Source organism: Emydura macquarii, unplaced genomic scaffold (assembly GCF_026122565.2).
Source record: "Emydura macquarii macquarii isolate MOO-44397 ecotype Brisbane River unplaced genomic scaffold, CSIRO-AGI_Emac_v2 contig_378, whole genome shotgun sequence".
Classification (NCBI taxonomy): Eukaryota; Metazoa; Chordata; order Testudines; family Chelidae; genus Emydura; species Emydura macquarii.
The window spans coordinates 677,880-696,051 of record NW_027130515.1 but is presented as its reverse complement, the minus strand read 5'-3'; the positions used below and the strand labels follow the sequence as shown (position 1 = coordinate 696,051).

Here is an 18,172-nt window from a genome sequence, read left to right as displayed (position 1 = left end):
CTCATTGGCTGGGGCCGTTTCGCCTGGCGACGGGGAGGCCGCGGGGACCGAACCATGGAGGCCGGAAGCGACAGGAAGGTGCGATCCCTGCCCCTCCCCCCTTCCCCCGGCCCGGCCTGGCCCGGCCCGGCCCGTGACCCTGTGCCCGTCTCCCCGCCGAGGCCGCGCGAGGTGGCGGAGGAGGCGCCGGTGCCGGGCCCGGGCCCGTCCGGGGAGGAGGAGGATGAGGATGAGGAGGATGAAGGCTACGTGCCCTACGTGCCGGTCAAGCAGCGGAAGCAGCAGATGGTGATGGGGGGGTCGGCGGGGGGCGGGTGATGGGGGGGGCCCGGCCCGGCCCGGCCCGGCTGTGGCGGGCGCTGCCCCGGGGGCTCGGGAAGCCCGTGCGGGGGTTCGGTTCCCTGCCCCGCTGCGGGGTCCCGCGGCCCTGGGGCTGTGACGGGGCAGGCGGCAGGGGCCGGGCAGGATGCGGGGGGGGTGAACGCTGCGTTCGCTAGCGGGGTGGGAGCCGGACCCGGCCTGGCCCTGGCCCCGGTGCCGGCCCCGGTGCCGGTGGGCGCTGGAGCTCTCGTGCCCTGCCCTCCCGTAGCTGCAGAAGCTGCTGCAGATGCGGCGGAAGGGGGTGCTGGAGGAGGAGCAGCGGGACAGCAGCGGCGAGCACAGGGGCGATGAGGACGATATCGCGCTGGGCCCCCAGTCCAACGTCAGCCTCCTGGACCAGCACCAGCACCTCAAAGAGAAGGCGGAAGGTAGGAGGGGGACCCTGGGGGTCGCCTGGTGGCGGGGCAGCCATCTGTGAGCTGGCGGTAACGCCTAACTCCCCTTCTCCCCAACTCCCCAGCGCGCAAGGAGTCCGCCAAGGAGAAGCAGCTGAAGGAGGAGGAGAAGATCCTGGAGAGCGTGGCTGAGGGTCGAGGTGGGTAGCTGGCTCCGCGTTCCTGAGACTGAGAGCTGGGGGCGGTACCGCAGCTGTGAAGTGACATTCACACTCCTTCCCTGCCTGTGGCTGGTGAAGTGACAGAAGGAAAAGTGCCTGCGCTTGCGCTGTCCTCACGTGGAAGCCCAGCCAGCTGGGGCAGGGGTGCAGGGTCCCAGCATCTCCCTAGCCCCTGCTGCTTGGAGAGACTGCAGTCATGCCAGGCAGTGTGCCTGCCCCAGAGCGGCCCCACATGTACAGGACCCACTTTTCTCCTGTTCTGGCTCTGAGTGTGCTTCCCCCCTGCATCCTTTGCTCTGGCTGCCTCACTGCTAACCCTGCTGTCAAAGTCGCGTGTCCAGTGGGCCTGGGCCTGCCTCCAGAGAGCTTGTGTTGATCCTCCGTCTCTGTTTTTGTGCAGCTCTGATGTCTGTGAAGGAGATGGCAAAGGGCATCACCTACGACGATCCCATTAAAACCAGGTGCGCTCTGCTTGGATCAGCTCTGTGCGAGTTGAAGGACACTGGAGGTTGGGCAAACAAGTGGATAAAGTACTGACTTGGGAGCCTGGGTTTTATCTTTGGCGCTGGGAGCTTGGACAAGTCATTTCCTCTGTCCCTCAGTTCCTCCATCTGTAAAAGGGGATGGTGACACTGATTTGTTTTATAACCTGCTGTGAGGCCCCTGGGTGATGATGCTACAGAAAAGTTAGGTATCATTGTCATTTATTACACTACAGGCCGCACTGGGGATCCTTCTGTTCCATAGTGATAGCAAATGCTCCTGCAAACTGCTGACTTTGGGCTAAGTGCTGAGCCGCGGGGGGAGCCCCAGCGAAGGGAGCAGGAACCCAGTCTCCCCACGTGGCAGAGCCATGGAACCTGTGTGAATCACCCACCTTCTCTACTGGGCTGGCAGAGCCAGCATTAGAGTCCCCCTGGCCCTTAGACTCATAGACTCTACGGTCAGAAGGGACCATGTGATCATCTAGTCTGACCTCCTGCACAACGCAGACCACAGAACCTCACCCACCCACTCCTGTAACAGACCCCTGACCTATGGCTGAGTTATTGAAGTCCTCAAATCATGGTTTAAAGACTTCAAGGTACTTCAAAGAGAATCCACCAGCAAGTGACCCGTGCCCCATGCTACAGAGGAAGGTGAAAAAACCCCAGAGCCTTTGCCAATCTGCCGTGGGGGAAATACCTTCGCACTGTGGCAAACCATTCAGTTACTCTACTTTGTCATCGGCCCAGGTGTGTGGACACAGAGCTGCAGGCTTGGGGCTGTGTCCTCCCCTTGTGGGTGGCCCAGCTATTGCATTCAGGCCATCTCAGCTTGGAGCCTGGAATCCTGGGGTGCCAGCGCGTACGCAGCTGGGCCTGTCCGCCTGCTGTCCGCCTGAGCAAGGCAGTGAGTGCAGCGCAGGTCAGCCTGGCATTCCTGTTCCTTTCTGACCCTCTCCCCCATCCTCTCCCCAGCTGGAAGGCTCCTCATTACATCCTGGGCATGTCCGAGGCCCGGCACGACCGCGTGCGCAGGAAGTTCCACATCCTGGTGGAGGGCGAGGGCATCCCACCACCCATCAAGAGCTTCAAGGAAATGAAATTCCCGGCAGGTGACTTGGGGGTGGGGGGGCTCCGGCTCATCAGATCACTGGTGCCACCTGACCTGGAGGTTGTGGCTCAAATGGAGGGGTCACAGCCATGTCCCCTGAGCTGCTGGTCTGGAGGCCAGGCGTGGGGTGTCACTGATGGAACACATGCTGTTGGGAGCTGGGGCGGGGAGGTGGGAAAAGCCCTGTTTCCAGCCACTTTTGTGCTGCTAAAGCCCCCCCCCCCCCCTTTCTGTTCTCAGCTATCCTGAGGGGCCTGAAGAAAAAGGGAATCCAGCAGCCGACGCCCATCCAGATCCAGGGCATCCCCACCATGTGAGCGCTGCTCCCGTGCTGTCCCTTCCCAGCTCCCGGGCACTGCCGTGCTTTGGCCAGGAGTGTGCTCTGGCACACGTGGCCTCCCTGGCAGGGCAGGGCCGGGCCTGGCGCCAGCACAGGACTCCTCGCTGTGTTGGGGTCTTTTCCTGCTGACCCGCTTCCCGTCTCTCTGCAGCCTGTCCGGCAGGGACATGATCGGCATCGCCTTCACTGGCTCAGGGAAGACGCTGGTGTTCACGCTCCCCGTCGTCATGTTCTGCCTGGAGCAGGAGAAGCGGCTGCCGTTCTCCAAGAGAGAGGGGCCCTATGGGCTGATCATCTGCCCCTCTGTAAGTGTGCTTGGCCATGCCCTGGGGCTGCGGGCAGGTCTGCCACAGGCTGATGCACCAGGCTTGCTGGGGCGACGGGATCTGGTGCGTCGGCCGAGAGAGGCGGCGTGAGCTGCGGGGATTAATGGGCTCTCCTCGCTCTGCAGAGGGAACTGGCCCGGCAGACCCACGGCATCCTTGAGTACTACTGCCGCCTGCTGCATGAGGACAGCCTGCCGCTGCTGCGCTGTGCCCTCTGCATCGGGGGCATGTCTGTCAAGGAGCAGATGGAGACCATCAAACAGTAAGTCCTGCTCCAGCCCGGACCTGCGGGCCCTATTCTCTGGCAAAGGCGCTCGGAGCTCTGTGCGCAGCAGCCCGTCCCACAGGGCATGGCATCTCCTCTGGGACTGCCCAGCTGGAGTCCCAGCCTTAGGACCCTGCGTCGGACGCTGGGCACAGGGCCTGCCAGCAGCATGCGGCTGGGCAGCGGTCTGGGATGCTGGGTCCCCGGCTAGGTGGGCAGCTCTCTGGGTCCCTTCCTCGCCTGCAGCCAGGCTGTGCAAGAGCCCTGACCCCTGCCCTGTCCTGCCCTGCAGCGGCGTGCACATGATGGTGGCTACCCCGGGCCGCCTTATGGACCTGCTGCAGAAGAAGATGGTGAGCCTGGACATCTGCCGCTACCTGGCCCTGGACGAGGCTGACCGGATGATCGACATGGGCTTTGAGGGAGACATCCGCACCATATTTTCCTACTTCAAGGTACCCGGCTGCAGGGGAGGTGTGGGTGATGGGCAGGTTGTGCCCTGAAGTGTTCCGTTCCCTTGTTCTGAGTGCCTGGCCTGGCCCACCCAAGTGCCCAGAGGTGCCTGTTGCCAGCACATCCCTCCACCTGCCCTGGGAACACTGACAAGCTCCTAGCCAGGGCCTCACTGGCTGGCATGGAGGGTAGGGGTCCTGGCTGGCAGCGCTAATGGCGTGACGTTGTCAGGTTTTCCTGTCAGATCCCAGCTGCCCCTGCCGGGCCTTGATTCCTGCTGCTTGTCACAGTGACTACCAGGCCTGGCTTCCCAGCCTTTGGCACTCTGCCTGCTGCCATCTCTGCCTACTGTGCCACCCGGCCCTGTGTTGATGGGGCTCTGATCGCACCATGTGCTGCCCCAGCCCTGTTGGCATAAAGCTAATCTCCAAGGGCCCCCTCGTTGGCAGTCTGGGGCGCTGCCCAGCACCCACTGCCTGGTGCTGAGATCAGCTCAGCCCATTTGTTGCATTAGACGAATGGTTGTGCTAACCCCCCGGCCCTCGGCTCTGCCCAGGGCCAGAGGCAGACCCTTCTCTTTAGTGCCACCATGCCCAAGAAGATCCAGAACTTTGCCAAGAGTGCCCTGGTGAAGCCCATCACCATCAACGTGGGGCGAGCTGGAGCTGCCAGCCTGGATGTCATACAGGTGAGCTGCGTTTGCGGGAGTCCCCGTGAGGCTTGTGCTGGACCCAGCATGGCCAGGTCACACTGGCCCCAGCCCAGCCCAGTTGGGTGGCTCTGCCAGAGGGATTTTCTGTGGGCCCTGCGACCTGGGCCTCCCAGACAGCACCAGCCCTCTGTCCTATTATCCCAGCCACTGCACACCTCTAACCGCCGCCCTGTCTTGTGCTCAGGAAGTGGAGTACGTGAAGGAGGAAGCCAAGATGGTGTATCTGCTTGAGTGCTTGCAGAAGACCCCGCCGCCCGTGAGTACCGCACACCGGCTACGTGCAGCTCAGCGTGGGGACAGACTGTAGCCACGCCTGCTGCTGGAAGGCAGACCTCTGTCCCGTTGCAGCCCTGACACAGTGCAGCTCTTCCTGGCCCTGCATGTCACCATGGGTGGGAGGGCGAACGACAGGCCCCGTCGCTCAGGTGCGGCGCACTGCATGCTGTCCTGCCGGCAGAGGGCACGCAGGCTCTTGCTGCGGTTCCAGCGTCAGGGCGACGGTTGTTCCTGTGCGGAGCAGGGGTCTCTGTCCCTAACGCTGGCCCCATGGCAGGTGCTGATCTTTGCGGAGAAGAAGGCTGACGTTGACGCGATCCATGAGTACCTGCTGCTCAAGGGCGTGGAAGCTGTGGCCATACATGGAGGGAAAGGTCAGTGAGTGCAGCAAGTGTGTGCTGCTGAGTGGCTGTCCCTGCAGAGCTGTTGCCTCGGCCTGGAGTGGCGTGCTGCCCCCGTGTCCTGTGCCTGACCTTGCACACGCAGGTGCGACACAGGAGCCGTGCCAGTCCCAGGGATCCTGAGCTGTCTATAATTGAGCCGTAGTCGCCGGGGTGATGAGTGTAAAAGCCTAGATCCAATCGGATCTATTTAATGCCAGTCGGGGATTGGGAGCCAGAACCTCGACTAGGCGGTGCAGTGGGACTGAACTGCGATGGAAACAAGCCTGCTGACATGATGTGAGAGGAGCTCGGCCCAGGCAGTTTGTCCAGGGGAAGGGTGATTGGTGACCGGATCCTTCCATGTGGAAAGCACACCCCAGAGCCCCAGATAAAGTCAGCCTTGCCGTAAGAGGTCATTTCCTAGCTGTGAGGCCATGGGACGGTTTGTTAGAGGAGGTGATGGACTCCCTACTGCTTGGGATCTTGAAGAGGAGATTAGAAACCTTTTAAAAAGTCCAGTTTCTGGGAGAGATCCTCCAGCCGGTCTGCCAGGGGCTTGGGCTGGATAGCCGTAGTGGGCCCTTCTGGCCTTGGAATCGGAGTCTCCCTTTTCCCCTTCTCCCCATGGCCCATGAAGGGGGTGACTTGCCTGCATGCTCATGGCCTCGTACCTCTGTGTTAAGATAATGACTAATCCCATCTCAGGCTTCAGGGTGTCACCTGGTCACCTGCCAGGGTCAGGAAGGAGTTTTTTCCGGGCGTGCACAATTGCCTAGATGTATTCTCACCTTCTTCTGGGTTTTCTCACCTTCCTCTGGGGCGTCAGGGATTGGCCACAGCTGGAGACTAAGCATCTGAGAGATGGAGCAGTGCTCTGAGGTTGCTGAGCGACTCCTCTGTCTAGCTGCCAGACTGGTGGGTCTTGCTCGCACGCTCAGCGTCTAACGGGTTCCTGGCTTTGGGCTCGAGAAGGAATTTCCCTCTAGATCAGATTGGGACTTTTCGCCTTCCTCTGCAGCGGGGGGGCCTGGCTCACCATCTGGAGCCATCTGGGCAAATCTCACTGAGCCAATTCCCTGCCGCTGCGGGGGACACAGCTCTGGTGACACCTCGCTCTTGCCTGTTCTCTGCCTGGGGCTCAGTTTAGTCTCAATGCACTAAAGTCAGTGGGCTCCATGCAGGGGGGTCTGGGATCCTCTGGCCTGTGACGACAGACTGGCCGATCTAATGGCGCCCTCTGAAACGCTGCAGCCCCCGCACCGAGAGCGTGAAATGCCTTCAGTCCAGACCTGGTGCAGAGCTGAACCTCGCTGCCCGGCGCTGTTTCACACCGATTAGTTTTAGCTGTGTTCTCCGGGGGCCCGGCTCATCCCCAGCCCCATGTGCACCAGCAACGGGGAGAGCTCAGAGCCGGCTCTCTGGGCCTGGCAGCTGACTGATCTCCAGGCCGCACAGCTTGGCAGCCTGCAACTGGGAGTGTGCTCTGGAGTCCAGCTGACTGAGGGAAGCTGAAGAGCAGGAGGCAACTGCAGGCGGGTCCTGGCAGGGCAGGGGTTGGAAGACTGTGTCAGGGCCCTGGTGGCAGAAATGGTGCTGGAGGGGTGGGGATCCCCTGTCCCAGCTAGCGCTTCAGGCTCTCAGCAGACTCCAGCAGCTGGCGCTGCATCAGCTCAGCCTCTGTCCACAGCCATAGGGGGAGAAAGGTAGCGGCTTAGAACGGAAGCAGGGACGGTGGATTCTGCGGCACGCCAGGCCCTGTCTGAAAGGCTGGTGCCTGTAGGACAGCGTGGGAAGGGACTTAGAGACTCCAGTTCCCAGGCCTCTGCAGTGAATCTGGCCCGACCTTCCTGTTGTGACGAGCTGCTCTGAGCTCGGCCCCATCTCCCATGGGTCACAGCCGGGCAGCACGGCACACCTGGCATGGGCCAAGGAGGCGAGTGAGCCTTCCTCAGACCAGCTGGTCCCTCTGGCCCCCGCAGGTCTCTGACTAGTAGCTGGCACGTGGCTGTGTCCCAGTCCCTTGCCCCAGGTGTGGAGTTGATTGGGGGTGAGGTCCTGAGCTGGCAGAATGGTGCCCTCGCAAACCTGTGCTGGGCCCTTCCAGACCAGGAGGAGCGGACCAAGGCCATCGAGGCCTTCCGGGACGGGAAGAAGGATGTCCTGGTTGCCACTGACGTAGCCTCCAAGGGCTTGGATTTCCCAGCCATCCAGCATGTCATCAACTACGACATGCCGGAGGAGATCGAGAACTATGGTAGGCGAGGGCCCAGCCCGCAGGGGGGCTTTTCATGGTGGGGGGGGTCCAAGGGAGCAGGGAGGAAGCTTCCTGGGGTGGGAGCCAGGCAGATTGCTGCGCTTACACAGACTGCTCATCTCCGGGGCGGGAGGACAGGTCCTTGGGCTGTCCCTGCAGTGGCTGGTCTCCTGCCCATGGCTGGGGCGGTGTCCTTGTGGCGGGGAGTTCCCTATGCTGGGTTCCTGCCCGGGTCTCTGTATTGATTCTGTTTCTCCCCATAGTTCACCGCATCGGGCGCACAGGACGCTCAGGGAACACGGGCATCGCCACCACGTTCATCAACAAGGCCTGTGGTGAGGGGCGCACGGAACGGGCAGTGTCTGGGTTTGCAGCTGGGGGCCGGCATGCCATGGAGCTGGGCCAGGAGTCTCTGTGCTCCCCAGGGGAGCCTGCCCCCTGGGCTGGGTGGCCATCAAGCGCTCCCGACCTGAGCAGGGCTGGCTCATGTCCGCACTTACCGGGGAGATCTCAAGGAGCGCCCAGGTGCTGCAGGGTGTGGGGCGGGGCTCAGCGGGGCGCACCCTGTCGCAGTCAGCTCTGGCCCGGCTGTGGCACAAGAAGCAGGGTGGGTGACTGTAGGGTGTGCCGCTGTCCCGATGCCCACATGGGTGCTGCCCTGCGGGCTCTCTGTAGCCTGGAGTGGGCGTTGCCCTCTGTCCTGCAGGCCAGGGATGCCTGGGCCCAGAGCTCCAAACCCAGCGGGCCCTGCCGGGGTTGGGGAGGCCGGGCTCGCTTCTGACGTGCCTCTCTGCCCCAGATGAGTCTGTGCTCATGGACCTGAAGGCGCTGCTGTTGGAAGCCAAGCAGAAGGTGCCCCCGGTGCTGCAGGTGCTGCACTGTGGGGACGAGACCATGCTGGATATTGGAGGTGAGGGGTTTGGCGGCTCTCCCGAAGGCCTGGGGCCGGAAGGGACCCTGGCACTGCTGCCTGCATTGGGGCTTCCTGGTGGGGCAGGCTGTCTGCGGGCTGCTGCCTCCACGCTGCCCTGGGGCACGGGGCAGTCTGAAGGAGCTCAGCTGGCCGGGCGGGTGGGCGGGCGGGCAGTTCCTCGTTCAGAGCACCCACACCTGGCACTTGGCCGGTCAGTTCCCTACTCTGCCCAGTCTGGGCCTCGGTCCGTGTGTGCCAGGGATGGCCCAGCCCTGCTGCGGGGGCCAGGTGCCGTGGGCGTGTCTGACCCCTCCCTCCATTGCAGACGAGAGGGGCTGTGCCTTCTGCGGGGGCCTGGGCCATCGCATCACCGACTGCCCCAAGCTGGAAGCTATGCAGACCAAGCAAGTCAGCAACATTGGCCGCAAGGACTACCTCGCCCACGGCTCCATGGACTTTTAGCCCCGGCTCCGCTGCTGCCAGGCCCGGCCCGGCCCTGCCCTGCCCTGCCCTGCCCTGCGGAGAGGGCAGCACCTTTGGGTGTCAGGTGGCCCAGGCAGGAGAGTTCCCCTCAGCCCAGCAGCCTTGGCAGCTGGCCCCATTTCTTCCCAAGAGCGTGTGGGGCGGGCAGCGTCGAGCCAGCTGTGCGGGTGCAGGGCCCCCCCCTGGGCCAGGCCTGAGAGGAAGCAGTGGAGCGATGCTGCAATAGCCTGTTACATCAGCCCATGTCGACATGCAGGCCTGGGGCAAACTGGGCCCCAGCCCCTGGAAAAGGAGAGCTGGGGCTCCAGAGGCAAAGCCTGCCTGGGGGCTGGAAGCGCACCCCACAGCACTAACGGGCCCTCTGCCGAGGGCTGGGCCTGCCGCTGTCCCTGGCTGCGGCGGGGCTGAGCAGCAGAGCAGCGCCTCTAGGCGTGACGGCCTGAGCCCAGCACGCGCCCGGTGCCTCTGCCATGCTCGTTCTGCCCCACTGCTCTCCAGGGGGGCGGCGCTGCCTGGGTGCTGCCTGCTGCTCGCCCCACGCCATGCAAAGGGGAAGTGAGTGAGAGAAGGAAGTCTCCCTGCGCACTTGCTCCACTCCAGTGGCCGCAGCTCCCTGTTGCCGGCAGCCTTGGATGTGCTGCCCGCAGGGCCAGGCCAGGCCGGGCCCATGGAGTCCCCGGTGAAGGACGGTATCCTCTGTGTCCAGTACTTCAGATTTGGAAAGGTAACGGGGGAGGGGCCGAGCGTGCTGGACACGGGGGGCCTGGCCAGCCCAGGGCAGTCAGTGGGGCTGGGGGCAGGAGGGGGTTAGTCTCCAGGCCCAGAACAGGAAGTGACAGCTCTTGCAGAGGGGCTGAGTCAGTCCCCCTCCACCCCCCAAGTGAAGGGGGAGTGGGCCCTGGTCCCTGCCCCAGAACTGACCTCGCCGTGTCTGATCCCTCACTCCGCCGGGGCCTGGGCCCAAGCTCCAGGCTGGAGTGGGGTGGGGGGACCCTCTCCCTCGCTGCTGGTGGGTGCTTACGTGGGAGCCTGCCCCCATTCTGAGCACACCGGCCCCCGGGATCCCAGCTCCACGCTGCAGCCTCTGGGTAACTCGCCATGTAACGTTAATAAACAGACTTCCAAAAAATCCTGCGTGAAGGGGGTGTGTGAACAGGGGCCCCTCCCTCGCTGGGGGCTGGGGACAGGAGGGGGATTCTGCAGGGCTTGCCACTTGCCCCTGCCGCCCACCGTGGGGGTTGTGATGGCCGCAGGGAAATAGCAGCTGGGGCGGGGACAGAGGGGCCTGCAGTCGGGAGGGGCTGGCTGCTGCCGAGCATGAAACCTGGCCCGTGCAGCTGGCACCCTGGCGGATTGCGGGGCCGGATCCCCAGCAGCCTCATCCTCCCCTGGGCAGGTGCCAGGTCCCCATCCAGCGCGCCTCGGGCAGCGGAGCGTGAGCAGGCCTGGCGCCCCAGCAGAGCACGGGCCAGCGAGGGGCTCTGCCTCCAGACGGGCCGGGCTTTTGGGCCAGTCTGAGTTCAGGTTCCCCCTGGCTCTTTGCAATCCCCTGGCCTCTGCCGGGGAGACCTTGAGGGTGATGAGCTGGGGCAGGGAAGTGACTGTTTGGCTAATGGGAGGGGCCGTTCAGCTACAGTCTCTATCCCCCCCCCCGCATGAGCTGAACAGAATCGCGGGGAGCCTGTCCCCGTGGGAGCCGAGCGGTGCGTGCAGGCACGTTGGCAGGGGCACAAGCCTGGTGGGCTGAGGGTGCATTAGCCCCCAGAAGCAGGCAGTGCACGCTTAGCGCCAGGAACGGAGGCGGCCAGCCCTCGGCTGCTTTCATTTTATACAAAGGAGCCGTGGCGGCTGGGCTGGGCGTGCACAGAACTCCTCCCCGGCCCTTTGAGCACTAGCACCCTGGTCCCTCATTTCAAACCAAATCAATCCACTCCCCTGCCTGGCCAGGCTCCCCTGCCACCTCTCCCGTGCTGCTCCGGCCCGCCCCCTCCCCTTGTGCTCCGGCTGGCAGGTGCTGGCTGATGCAGGGCCTCTCTAGGGAGGATGTGGCTCCGGCCCTAGGCCCAGGCAGCAGATGTGGGGCTGCTGTTGAGGGAACAAATGGCTCAAAATGGCTTCATTTGCATCCAGCTCTGAGCTAAAACCAGCCCAGCAGCCGGCCTCGTGCCCAGCTTGCTGTCGGTGGCTGGGGGAGCAGCGTGGAGGCAGGCGGCAGGCCTCCGGCTCCTTGCTGCTCATTGCTGGCTTGCTGCATGGCCCCAGGAAGCAGTTCCTCGCCAGCCCGCGACATGTCTAAATGGCGGCTGCACAGGGGTAGCCACGGGGTGCTGCTGCGGGGTGCCTGGGAGCCCTGAACCCGGCAGGTGCCTGTCCCAGTCAGCCCTTGGTGTGCAGGGCACTCTGGGGCTCCGGCTCCCTGCTCACGGGTCGATGTTCCCCCCGCAGAGTAATAAAATCAGGGTCCCTGTGCGTGAGTGGGCCGCGGCTCTGGGCGGGGTTGGCGGACAGCAAGGCAAGGGTGCAGCGTGCCCTCCCCGAAGCCGCCTCTCCTGGCAGGATCGGTCTGAAATCAAGACGATGAAATTCAGTGCAGACAAAGGCAAGGTTCAGTCTAACACGCAGCTTCGCCGTGGGGAATTGCTGGCGAGGGCAGAGTACGCGGCAAAGGAGCGGGGCTGGCCCGGCTCCTAACTGCTCCAGGAGTGCGAAGCAGTCGTGAAACAGGCTGATGTCGCTCTGGGGCGCTGGCAGGGGTGTCCTGGGAGGCACCGGAGGGATCCGGCTGGCGCGGCGCGGCGCTGGTGAGGCCACAGCTGCAGTCGAGGGCCTAGGTCCAGGCGCCGCTTTCGGAAAGATGTGGACAAATGGGAAAGTCCAGAGGAGAGCAACAACCATGATGGAAGGTTCAGAAAATCTGACCCGGGGCGGGAAGGTTACAAAACCCGGGCACGGTTAGTCTGGAGAAAAGCGCCCGCGGGGGGACCCGATACCAGGCCTGTCTCCATGGCTGCTGACGGGAGGGCAAGAAGCAACGGGCGTCAGCTGAGACGAGGGAGTTTGAGGTTAGATCGTAGGAGAAACTTCCTAACTCGAAGGGGGGTTGGACAAACCCCTGCCAGGGCTGGGCCAGGGCTACTTGGTCCTGCTCCATCTACTCTGCTCCAGGCTGCCTCCCACTGGCTGCCCTCTGGGGTTCCTGCTGGCACCGAAGGGGCCGGAGCCATGGGCACCAGCATTTCCTGAGCTGGCGAACGGGTGCCCGGCAGCCCGTAGTGAGTGTCTCCCTGTCTGTCCCTCCCTAGAAGTCCTGGAGGAAGGTGCGTGCCCAGCTCTTCGCCTCCAGCTGCCGGGGCATTGCCCGGCTGGAGACGTTTGACGTGCGGGATGGTGGCTCCGTGCCAGAGAAGTCGTCCCTGCGGAAGTGTGAGCGCAGGGTTATCCGGCTCGCAGACTGTGTCTCGGTGCAGCCGGCTGATGCCCACGGCTGCCCCAAGGGCACGGCTGCCTTCTGCCTGGACACCACGGAGAAGAGCTACGTGCTGGCGGCCGAGCAGCGGGACGACTGGATAGCACAGCTCTGTGCGCTGGCCTTCCAGGTACCCACCCAGCCACCACTGGGCTGCCCCTCGGCACACGGGCCCCAGCCAGGGGCTGGCCCCCAGGCTCCCTAGGGTACCCACAGGCTCCCTAGCACCCAGGAGGGGGTCTGGGCCGTTGGGACATTTCTATGGGGATGCTGAGAGCCACTGACCCCAACTGGAAACCTGGCTATGATGGAAACCACTTCACAGCAGGGGCTGCGGCCCCAGCCCCCTAGTTCCAGCTCCCCCGGGGGCTCTGATATGGCAAGGCTGCCCCGGGCACTGGCACGGCCCTGCCCACACCGCCCCCTCCTTCCCCCCGGGCCCTCGCATGGCCCCATCCCGCCCCCCGGCACAGTCCTGGCCTGCCCTGGCACGGCCTTGCCATCAGCGGCTCTGAGCTGGCTGCACCTCGTCTCCCCTGCGTGGTGCCCGGGGGCTGATGCTCGCCAGCGGCGGGGCAGGGCGCTGCCTGTGCGGCTGCTACTCAGCGCCTCTTGCTTTCAGTGCACGAAGGAGACCGCGCCCGCCGTCGCCCGGGACCCCCCTGGGCCTGAGCTCCACGTGGAGGAAAACACCCTCTACGCGTCCTGGCAGGACCGTACGTACCGAAGGGGCAACGCGGGGGCAGGCACAGGGACCCCAGCAGAGGGGGAGGGACCAGAGACCCCAGTAAGGACTGGAGTGGCTGGGAATGGAGGGGGGATAAGAGGCAGGGAAAGGGCTTCCTGCCTGGGGCGCTCAGGGAGAACTGGATGGCTGGAGACTGGGCAGGGAACTGGCTGGCACGGGGGGGCAACTGGGGCCGGGCAGTGACTGGTGGGGGGGGCACAGTGGGTGCAGGGGGCCGGGCAGTGACTCTGGTGGGGGGGCACAGTGGGGGCAGGGGGCCGGGCAGTGACTCTGGTGGGGGGGGGGCAGTGACTGGTGGGGGGGGCACAGTGGGGGCAGGGGGCCGGGCAGTGACTCTCCCGTGGGTTTGTTTCCCGGCAGCGAGCGAGTTCCTGGTGCTGGCACACAGGACGGACGCCTCGGCCCGGTGCAGCCTGAGCGGGCACTACCTGCTGGCCGCCCTGCCCGAGGGGCTGATGCTGAAGGCCACCCAGTCCCGCCAGCCCCTCCTCGCCTGGCCCTACCCTTTCCTGCGCAAATTCGGCCACGACAAGGTACCGGGCGGCCCCCAGCAGCTCCCCGCCATGCAGTCCCCTCGGCCCCTCTCCCGGGCAGCTCGTGCGCCCCTTGGCGAGCCCCCGTCCCTGCCCCGTCCCCGGCTAACGCTGCCGTCTGCTCCCTGCAGGCTGCCTTCTCCTTCGAGGCGGGCCGCCGCTGCGACTCGGGCGAGGGCATCTTCACCTTCGGCACCAGCCGGGCGGCTGAGCTCTGCAGCGCCGTCTCCGCGGCCATCGCCCACCAGAACCAGCTGGGCAGGAGCAGGGACGCCCAGCCCTTGGCCGAGGCCCCGAGCGCTGGGCAGGGCAGGGAGCCCTGGCCCTGGCCCGTGAGCTCCCACAGCCTGGAGGAAGCCCAGCTGCCCGGGCCCCTGGAGGCTGCAGGGAGGTCGCACCTGCCTGTGGGGCTCTGTCCAGAGAGCGTGCAGGCCCTGCCCTGCTCCCTGGAGTCTGGGGCCCCTGCGGGGGCAGGAGCTGAGCCCCCCATTGTCTACGCCTCCATTCACAGAGGCCTGCCGCCCCTGCTGGCGCCCTGGGGCGAGACCCAGACCCGGGTGGAGCAGAGAGCGGAGGGGGCGGCCTGGGGCCAGGACAAGCAGGTGTCGGAGCATCTCTACGAGAACCTCTGCTCCTGGGGCCGCTCCTGCTCCGTGGAGCTGCAGGGGCCGTCAGCCCTGAGCTGCAGGGGGTGCCCAGAAGGGAGCAGCCCCGACCCGGACCCCGACCCCCTCTATGACAACAGCCGCATGGGGGCCAAGCGCTGGAGCAGCCCCCCCGCGCCCAGCACCGAGGCCAGCTCCTCCCTGGAGGCCCAGTACAGGCGGCTGCTGGAGCTGGAGGGGCGGCAGCAGGGGGAGGAGGAGGAGGAGGGGGAGGAAGACGCCCTGGTCAGCTCCATCCCCAAGGCCAGAGCTAACAGTGGCTTCAAGAAGTTAGTCACCCTCCTGAGCCGAGAGGTAGCGCCCAAGGCGCCCGGCAAGAAAAGCTCCAGCCCCCTGGACAGGGCCTAGGAGGTGGGGCAGCCCTGGGCACCGGCCTGGCCGGCTGGGGCTGGCAGTGCTGGGGCAGCCAGCCTGTTGCTGCCTCGCCCAGACTGAGACGCGGACCCTAGCTCAGAGCCCATGGCGGTGCCGGCAGCCCCTGGCTCTCCCCGGCACGCAGGCTGAGCCTACCCCCTAGGGGAAAGCTGGCCCCGGACGCCTGGGTTCCTGCCTGCCTGAGGCTCAGATGCTCCGGCGGGATGGAGTGGCTGCTCCCCAGCCTGGCACAGGCTGACACTGCCTGGGCACCTGGGCCGCTCGGCAGGGGCAGGGGCAGGGGCAGAGCTGGGTTCTGCCCAGGGATGGATGGACTGAGCCAGCCTGGCAGCGTGCGCCCTGTGCTGAAGGCGTGCCAGGGCTGGGGTGGCTGGCACTGCTTGTAGGATTAATGGGCTGGGCGCCCAGTGCCTCTGCCCTGGGGGTGCTGGGGAAGGGGAGCCACGGTGACCTAGGGGGGTGGGTCACACCCCTCGGTGTCCCCTGAGCATGGCCGGCAGCGACCCCGCCTGCCACCCACACCCGCGCTCCTGCTCCCGTCGCCAGCCCGGCTGCAGGGCCCCGGCCCTGGATCTTCTGAGGACCCTGTGCAGCTCCCCCTTCCCCCGGCACATGGCCACTGGGTCTGTCCTGCCCCCCACACTCTGTGCACAGGCCACAAGCTGGGCAGCCACTGGACTCCGCTCTGCTCCTGCTTGGGCCTGCCCCCAGCGGCGCTGGCAGGGGTGGGCAGTGCTGGCCACCGCTGCAGTGGCCACAGGGGCAGACCCATGGTGCATCTTGCCCAGGGGCCTGTCTTCCATTCCGCCAGCCACGGTGCCAGCTGCTGCAGGGGAGTGACCAGGGCCCCCCGTCCCGGCCCAGTCAGGCAGCCAGAGGTTTGGGGCCAGCGCAGGGGGTAGCGGACCTGACTAGCTGGGCGAGACGCCAACGCTGGACTTACTGTGCGGTGTGAGAACTGCCTTGTCTTTGTTTTAAACCTGCTGCCCGTTAATTTCATTGGGTGACGCCTGCTTCTTGTTTATGGGCTGGGGTAAATAACACGTCCTCAGTCACTGTCTGCATGCCTGGCATCATTTTACACTGCGAGCATACCCCCGGCGGCGTCTCTTCTCCAACCTGCCCCGTCCCCGGCTTTTTAAGCTGTCCTCATATGGAAGCTGGTCCATCCCCCCCTTCTGCGTACTTTTTTCCAATTCTAATCTGTCTCTTTTGAGATGGGGGCGACCTGTGGAATTGCCTGTGGAAATCAAGGGTGTGGGCCTGCCATGGAGTTAGAGAGTGGCTTTATGGATCTCCTTATTATCTATCCCTTTCCAGCTTTGTTCAACATCTTCATCAATGATCTGCAGGGTGGGGTAGATTGCACCCTCAGCAAGCTTCCAGATGACTCTAAGCTGGGGGGAGTGGTAGATACCCTGGAGGGTAGGGATAGGATACAGAGTGACCTAGACAAACTGGAGGATTGGGCCAAAAGAAATCTGATGAGGTTCAACAAGGACAAGTGCAGAGTCCTGCACTTAGGAAGGAAGAATCCCATACACAGCTACAGACTGGGGACCAACAGGCTACTCAGCAGTTCTGCATAAAAGGACCTGGGGGTTACAGTGGATAAAAAGCTGGATAGGAGTCAGCAGTGTGCCCTGGTTGCCAAGAAGGCTAACAGCATATTGGGCTGCATTAGTAGGAGCATTGCCAGCAGATGGAGGGAAGTGATTATTCCCCTCTACTCAGCACTGGTGAGGTCGCATTTGGAGTATTGTGTCCAGTTTTGGGCCCCCCACTACAAAAAGGATGTGGACAAGTTAGAGAGAGTCCAGCGGAGGGCAACCAAAATGATGAGAGGGCTGGAGCACAAGACTTATGAAGAGAGGCTGAGGGAACTAGGCTTGTTTAGTCTGCAGAAGAGAAGAATGAGGGGGGTTTGATAGCAGCCTTTAACGACCTGAAAGGAGGTTCCAGGGAGGATGGAGCTAGGCTGTTCTCAGTGGTGGCAGATGACAGAACAAGGAGCAACGGTCTCAAGTTGCAGTGGGGCAGGTCTAGGTTGGACATTAGGAAAAGCTTTTCTCCTAGGAGGGTGGTGAAGCACTGGAATGGGTTACCGAGGGAGGTGGTGGAATCTCCATCGTTGGAGGTTTTTAAGGCTTGACAAAGGCCTGGCTGGGATGATTCAGGGGGGCTGGGCCCTGCTGTGAGCAGGGGTGGGACCAGCTGACTCGGTCCCTTCCACCCCCCACCTTCTCTGAGTCTAGCCCTCCCGTTCAGCTAGCTGCGCTGACAGTCGCTGCATGTTGCACAGAGCTTTGCAGAGAACTGTCCACGAGGACCCCAGCCCCTCTTTGCTGAGGAGCCCCATTCCCCTCTGCTCTCCGGCATGCACCAGGGCCCACCTGGCGCTGACTGAGGCCTGCAGCAGGGGCAGCCCTCAGGGAGGGCACTGCTGGGAGCTGGGATAGGGCAGGCTGGATCCCACCGTGTGCTGCATCACCCCCAGCAGCTCGGGACCCCACCCAGACTGCCCATCACAGGGTCCTGTCTGCCGGTGGCTTTCCACACCAGCCACCGTGGAGCCAGGGGCCCAGCCTGGGGTGCAGCGGTTCCCTGCCCAGGGGCTTGCATGCAGCAGGCAGCAGTGTGGCACTGGGTGTCCCTGGAGCTGGGCTTGCCTGGGGAGCCAGCGGCCTGGGCTGCTGCTAGGGATAATGTGCGGGAGCTAGCTCCAGCTACTGTCTGAGGCTGGGAGCCGCTGCCTGAGGGCCAGGCGAGCCCACGGCCGGCTCCCCTCCCAGCACACGCCCGCGTGGCGGCCAGCAGAGCCCGGGCACGGGGCAGGAGCAGAAGAAGCTAGCTGCCCAGTTTGCCTGCCCATTCTGCACCCCTGGGCAGCGGTGGGAGGGGCGGGGGTCGGCTGGATCCCCCAGGCGCGAAGGCTGCGTCTCGCAGGGCCTGGCCCAGGCCTTGGCCAGGGAGGGGCGGAACCGTGGCAGCGCTTTGCCTCCAGTACGGGGATGGCAGGAAGGGCTGCCCTGCAGACAGGCCTCGCTGCCGGGCCTGTGCTGGGCGACCCCCTGCACTGTGCACTCTGCCGGGGGGCTGGGGCTCCATGGAGTGAGGTGGGGCCTCCCCGAACTGCTCTCGCTGCTGGGGGGGCCCGCCATGGACGGGGCTTGCCGGGGCTTCCCGTGGGGGTGCGGCAGGACTGACCTCGGCAAGGCCGAGAGGCTGTAGGGCTTACAAAGGGGCTCCGGCGAGGCCGGGGAATGGCTGAGGGCAGGCCTGGAGCTGGGGCGAGTGTGGGATTAGCTACGCGTGGAGCTGCTCAGAGGAATTTCCGGGACAACGCCGGTTCGGTGAATGCCAGCCCTTCGTGGCAGCGTGTCGCATGGGTCGAACTTCCTGCCACCCACAGACCAGATTCCCGCCATGGCTCCTGCCCCCACTCCT

General features: G+C 64.5%; 2 protein-coding genes across 2 annotated transcripts; both read left to right on the top strand.

Annotated features, from left to right (window-relative positions):
• The first annotated feature begins 139 nt into the window (after positions 1-139).
• Positions 140-10,483, top strand: DDX41 (DEAD-box helicase 41). Its single transcript, XM_067535188.1, has 16 exons — positions 140-288; positions 590-749; positions 842-916; positions 1,338-1,398; positions 2,398-2,534; positions 2,774-2,846; positions 3,025-3,178; positions 3,325-3,461; positions 3,757-3,919; positions 4,474-4,605; positions 4,814-4,885; positions 5,183-5,279; positions 7,393-7,542; positions 7,806-7,877; positions 8,342-8,452; positions 8,781-10,483. Exons 1-16 carry the CDS (start codon positions 286-288, stop codon positions 8,915-8,917), a joined length of 1,734 nt encoding a protein of 577 aa, XP_067391289.1. The 5' UTR covers positions 140-285; the 3' UTR covers positions 8,918-10,483.
• DOK3 (docking protein 3) lies at positions 9,606-14,994 on the top strand. Its single transcript, XM_067535178.1, has 5 exons — positions 9,606-9,662; positions 12,241-12,534; positions 13,027-13,120; positions 13,513-13,685; positions 13,817-14,994. Exons 1-5 carry the CDS (start codon positions 9,606-9,608, stop codon positions 14,696-14,698), a joined length of 1,500 nt encoding a protein of 499 aa, XP_067391279.1. The 3' UTR covers positions 14,699-14,994.
• Positions 14,995-18,172: the final 3,178 nt, after the last annotated feature.

Coding starts and splice junctions, on each gene's coding strand:
- DDX41 (XM_067535188.1), top strand. Junction 2,847..3,024: donor ATCCAGGGCATCCCCACCAT/GTGAGCGCTGCT, acceptor GTCTCTCTGCAG/CCTGTCCGGCAGGGACATGA. Junction 7,543..7,805: donor GGAGGAGATCGAGAACTATG/GTAGGCGAGGGC, acceptor TTCTCCCCATAG/TTCACCGCATCGGGCGCACA.
- DOK3 (XM_067535178.1), top strand. CDS start 9,606: ATGGAGTCCCCGGTGAAGGACGGTATCCTCTGTGTCCAGTACTTCAGA. Junction 9,663..12,240: donor AGTACTTCAGATTTGGAAAG/GTAACGGGGGAG, acceptor GTCCCTCCCTAG/AAGTCCTGGAGGAAGGTGCG. Junction 12,535..13,026: donor TCTGTGCGCTGGCCTTCCAG/GTACCCACCCAG, acceptor TCTTGCTTTCAG/TGCACGAAGGAGACCGCGCC.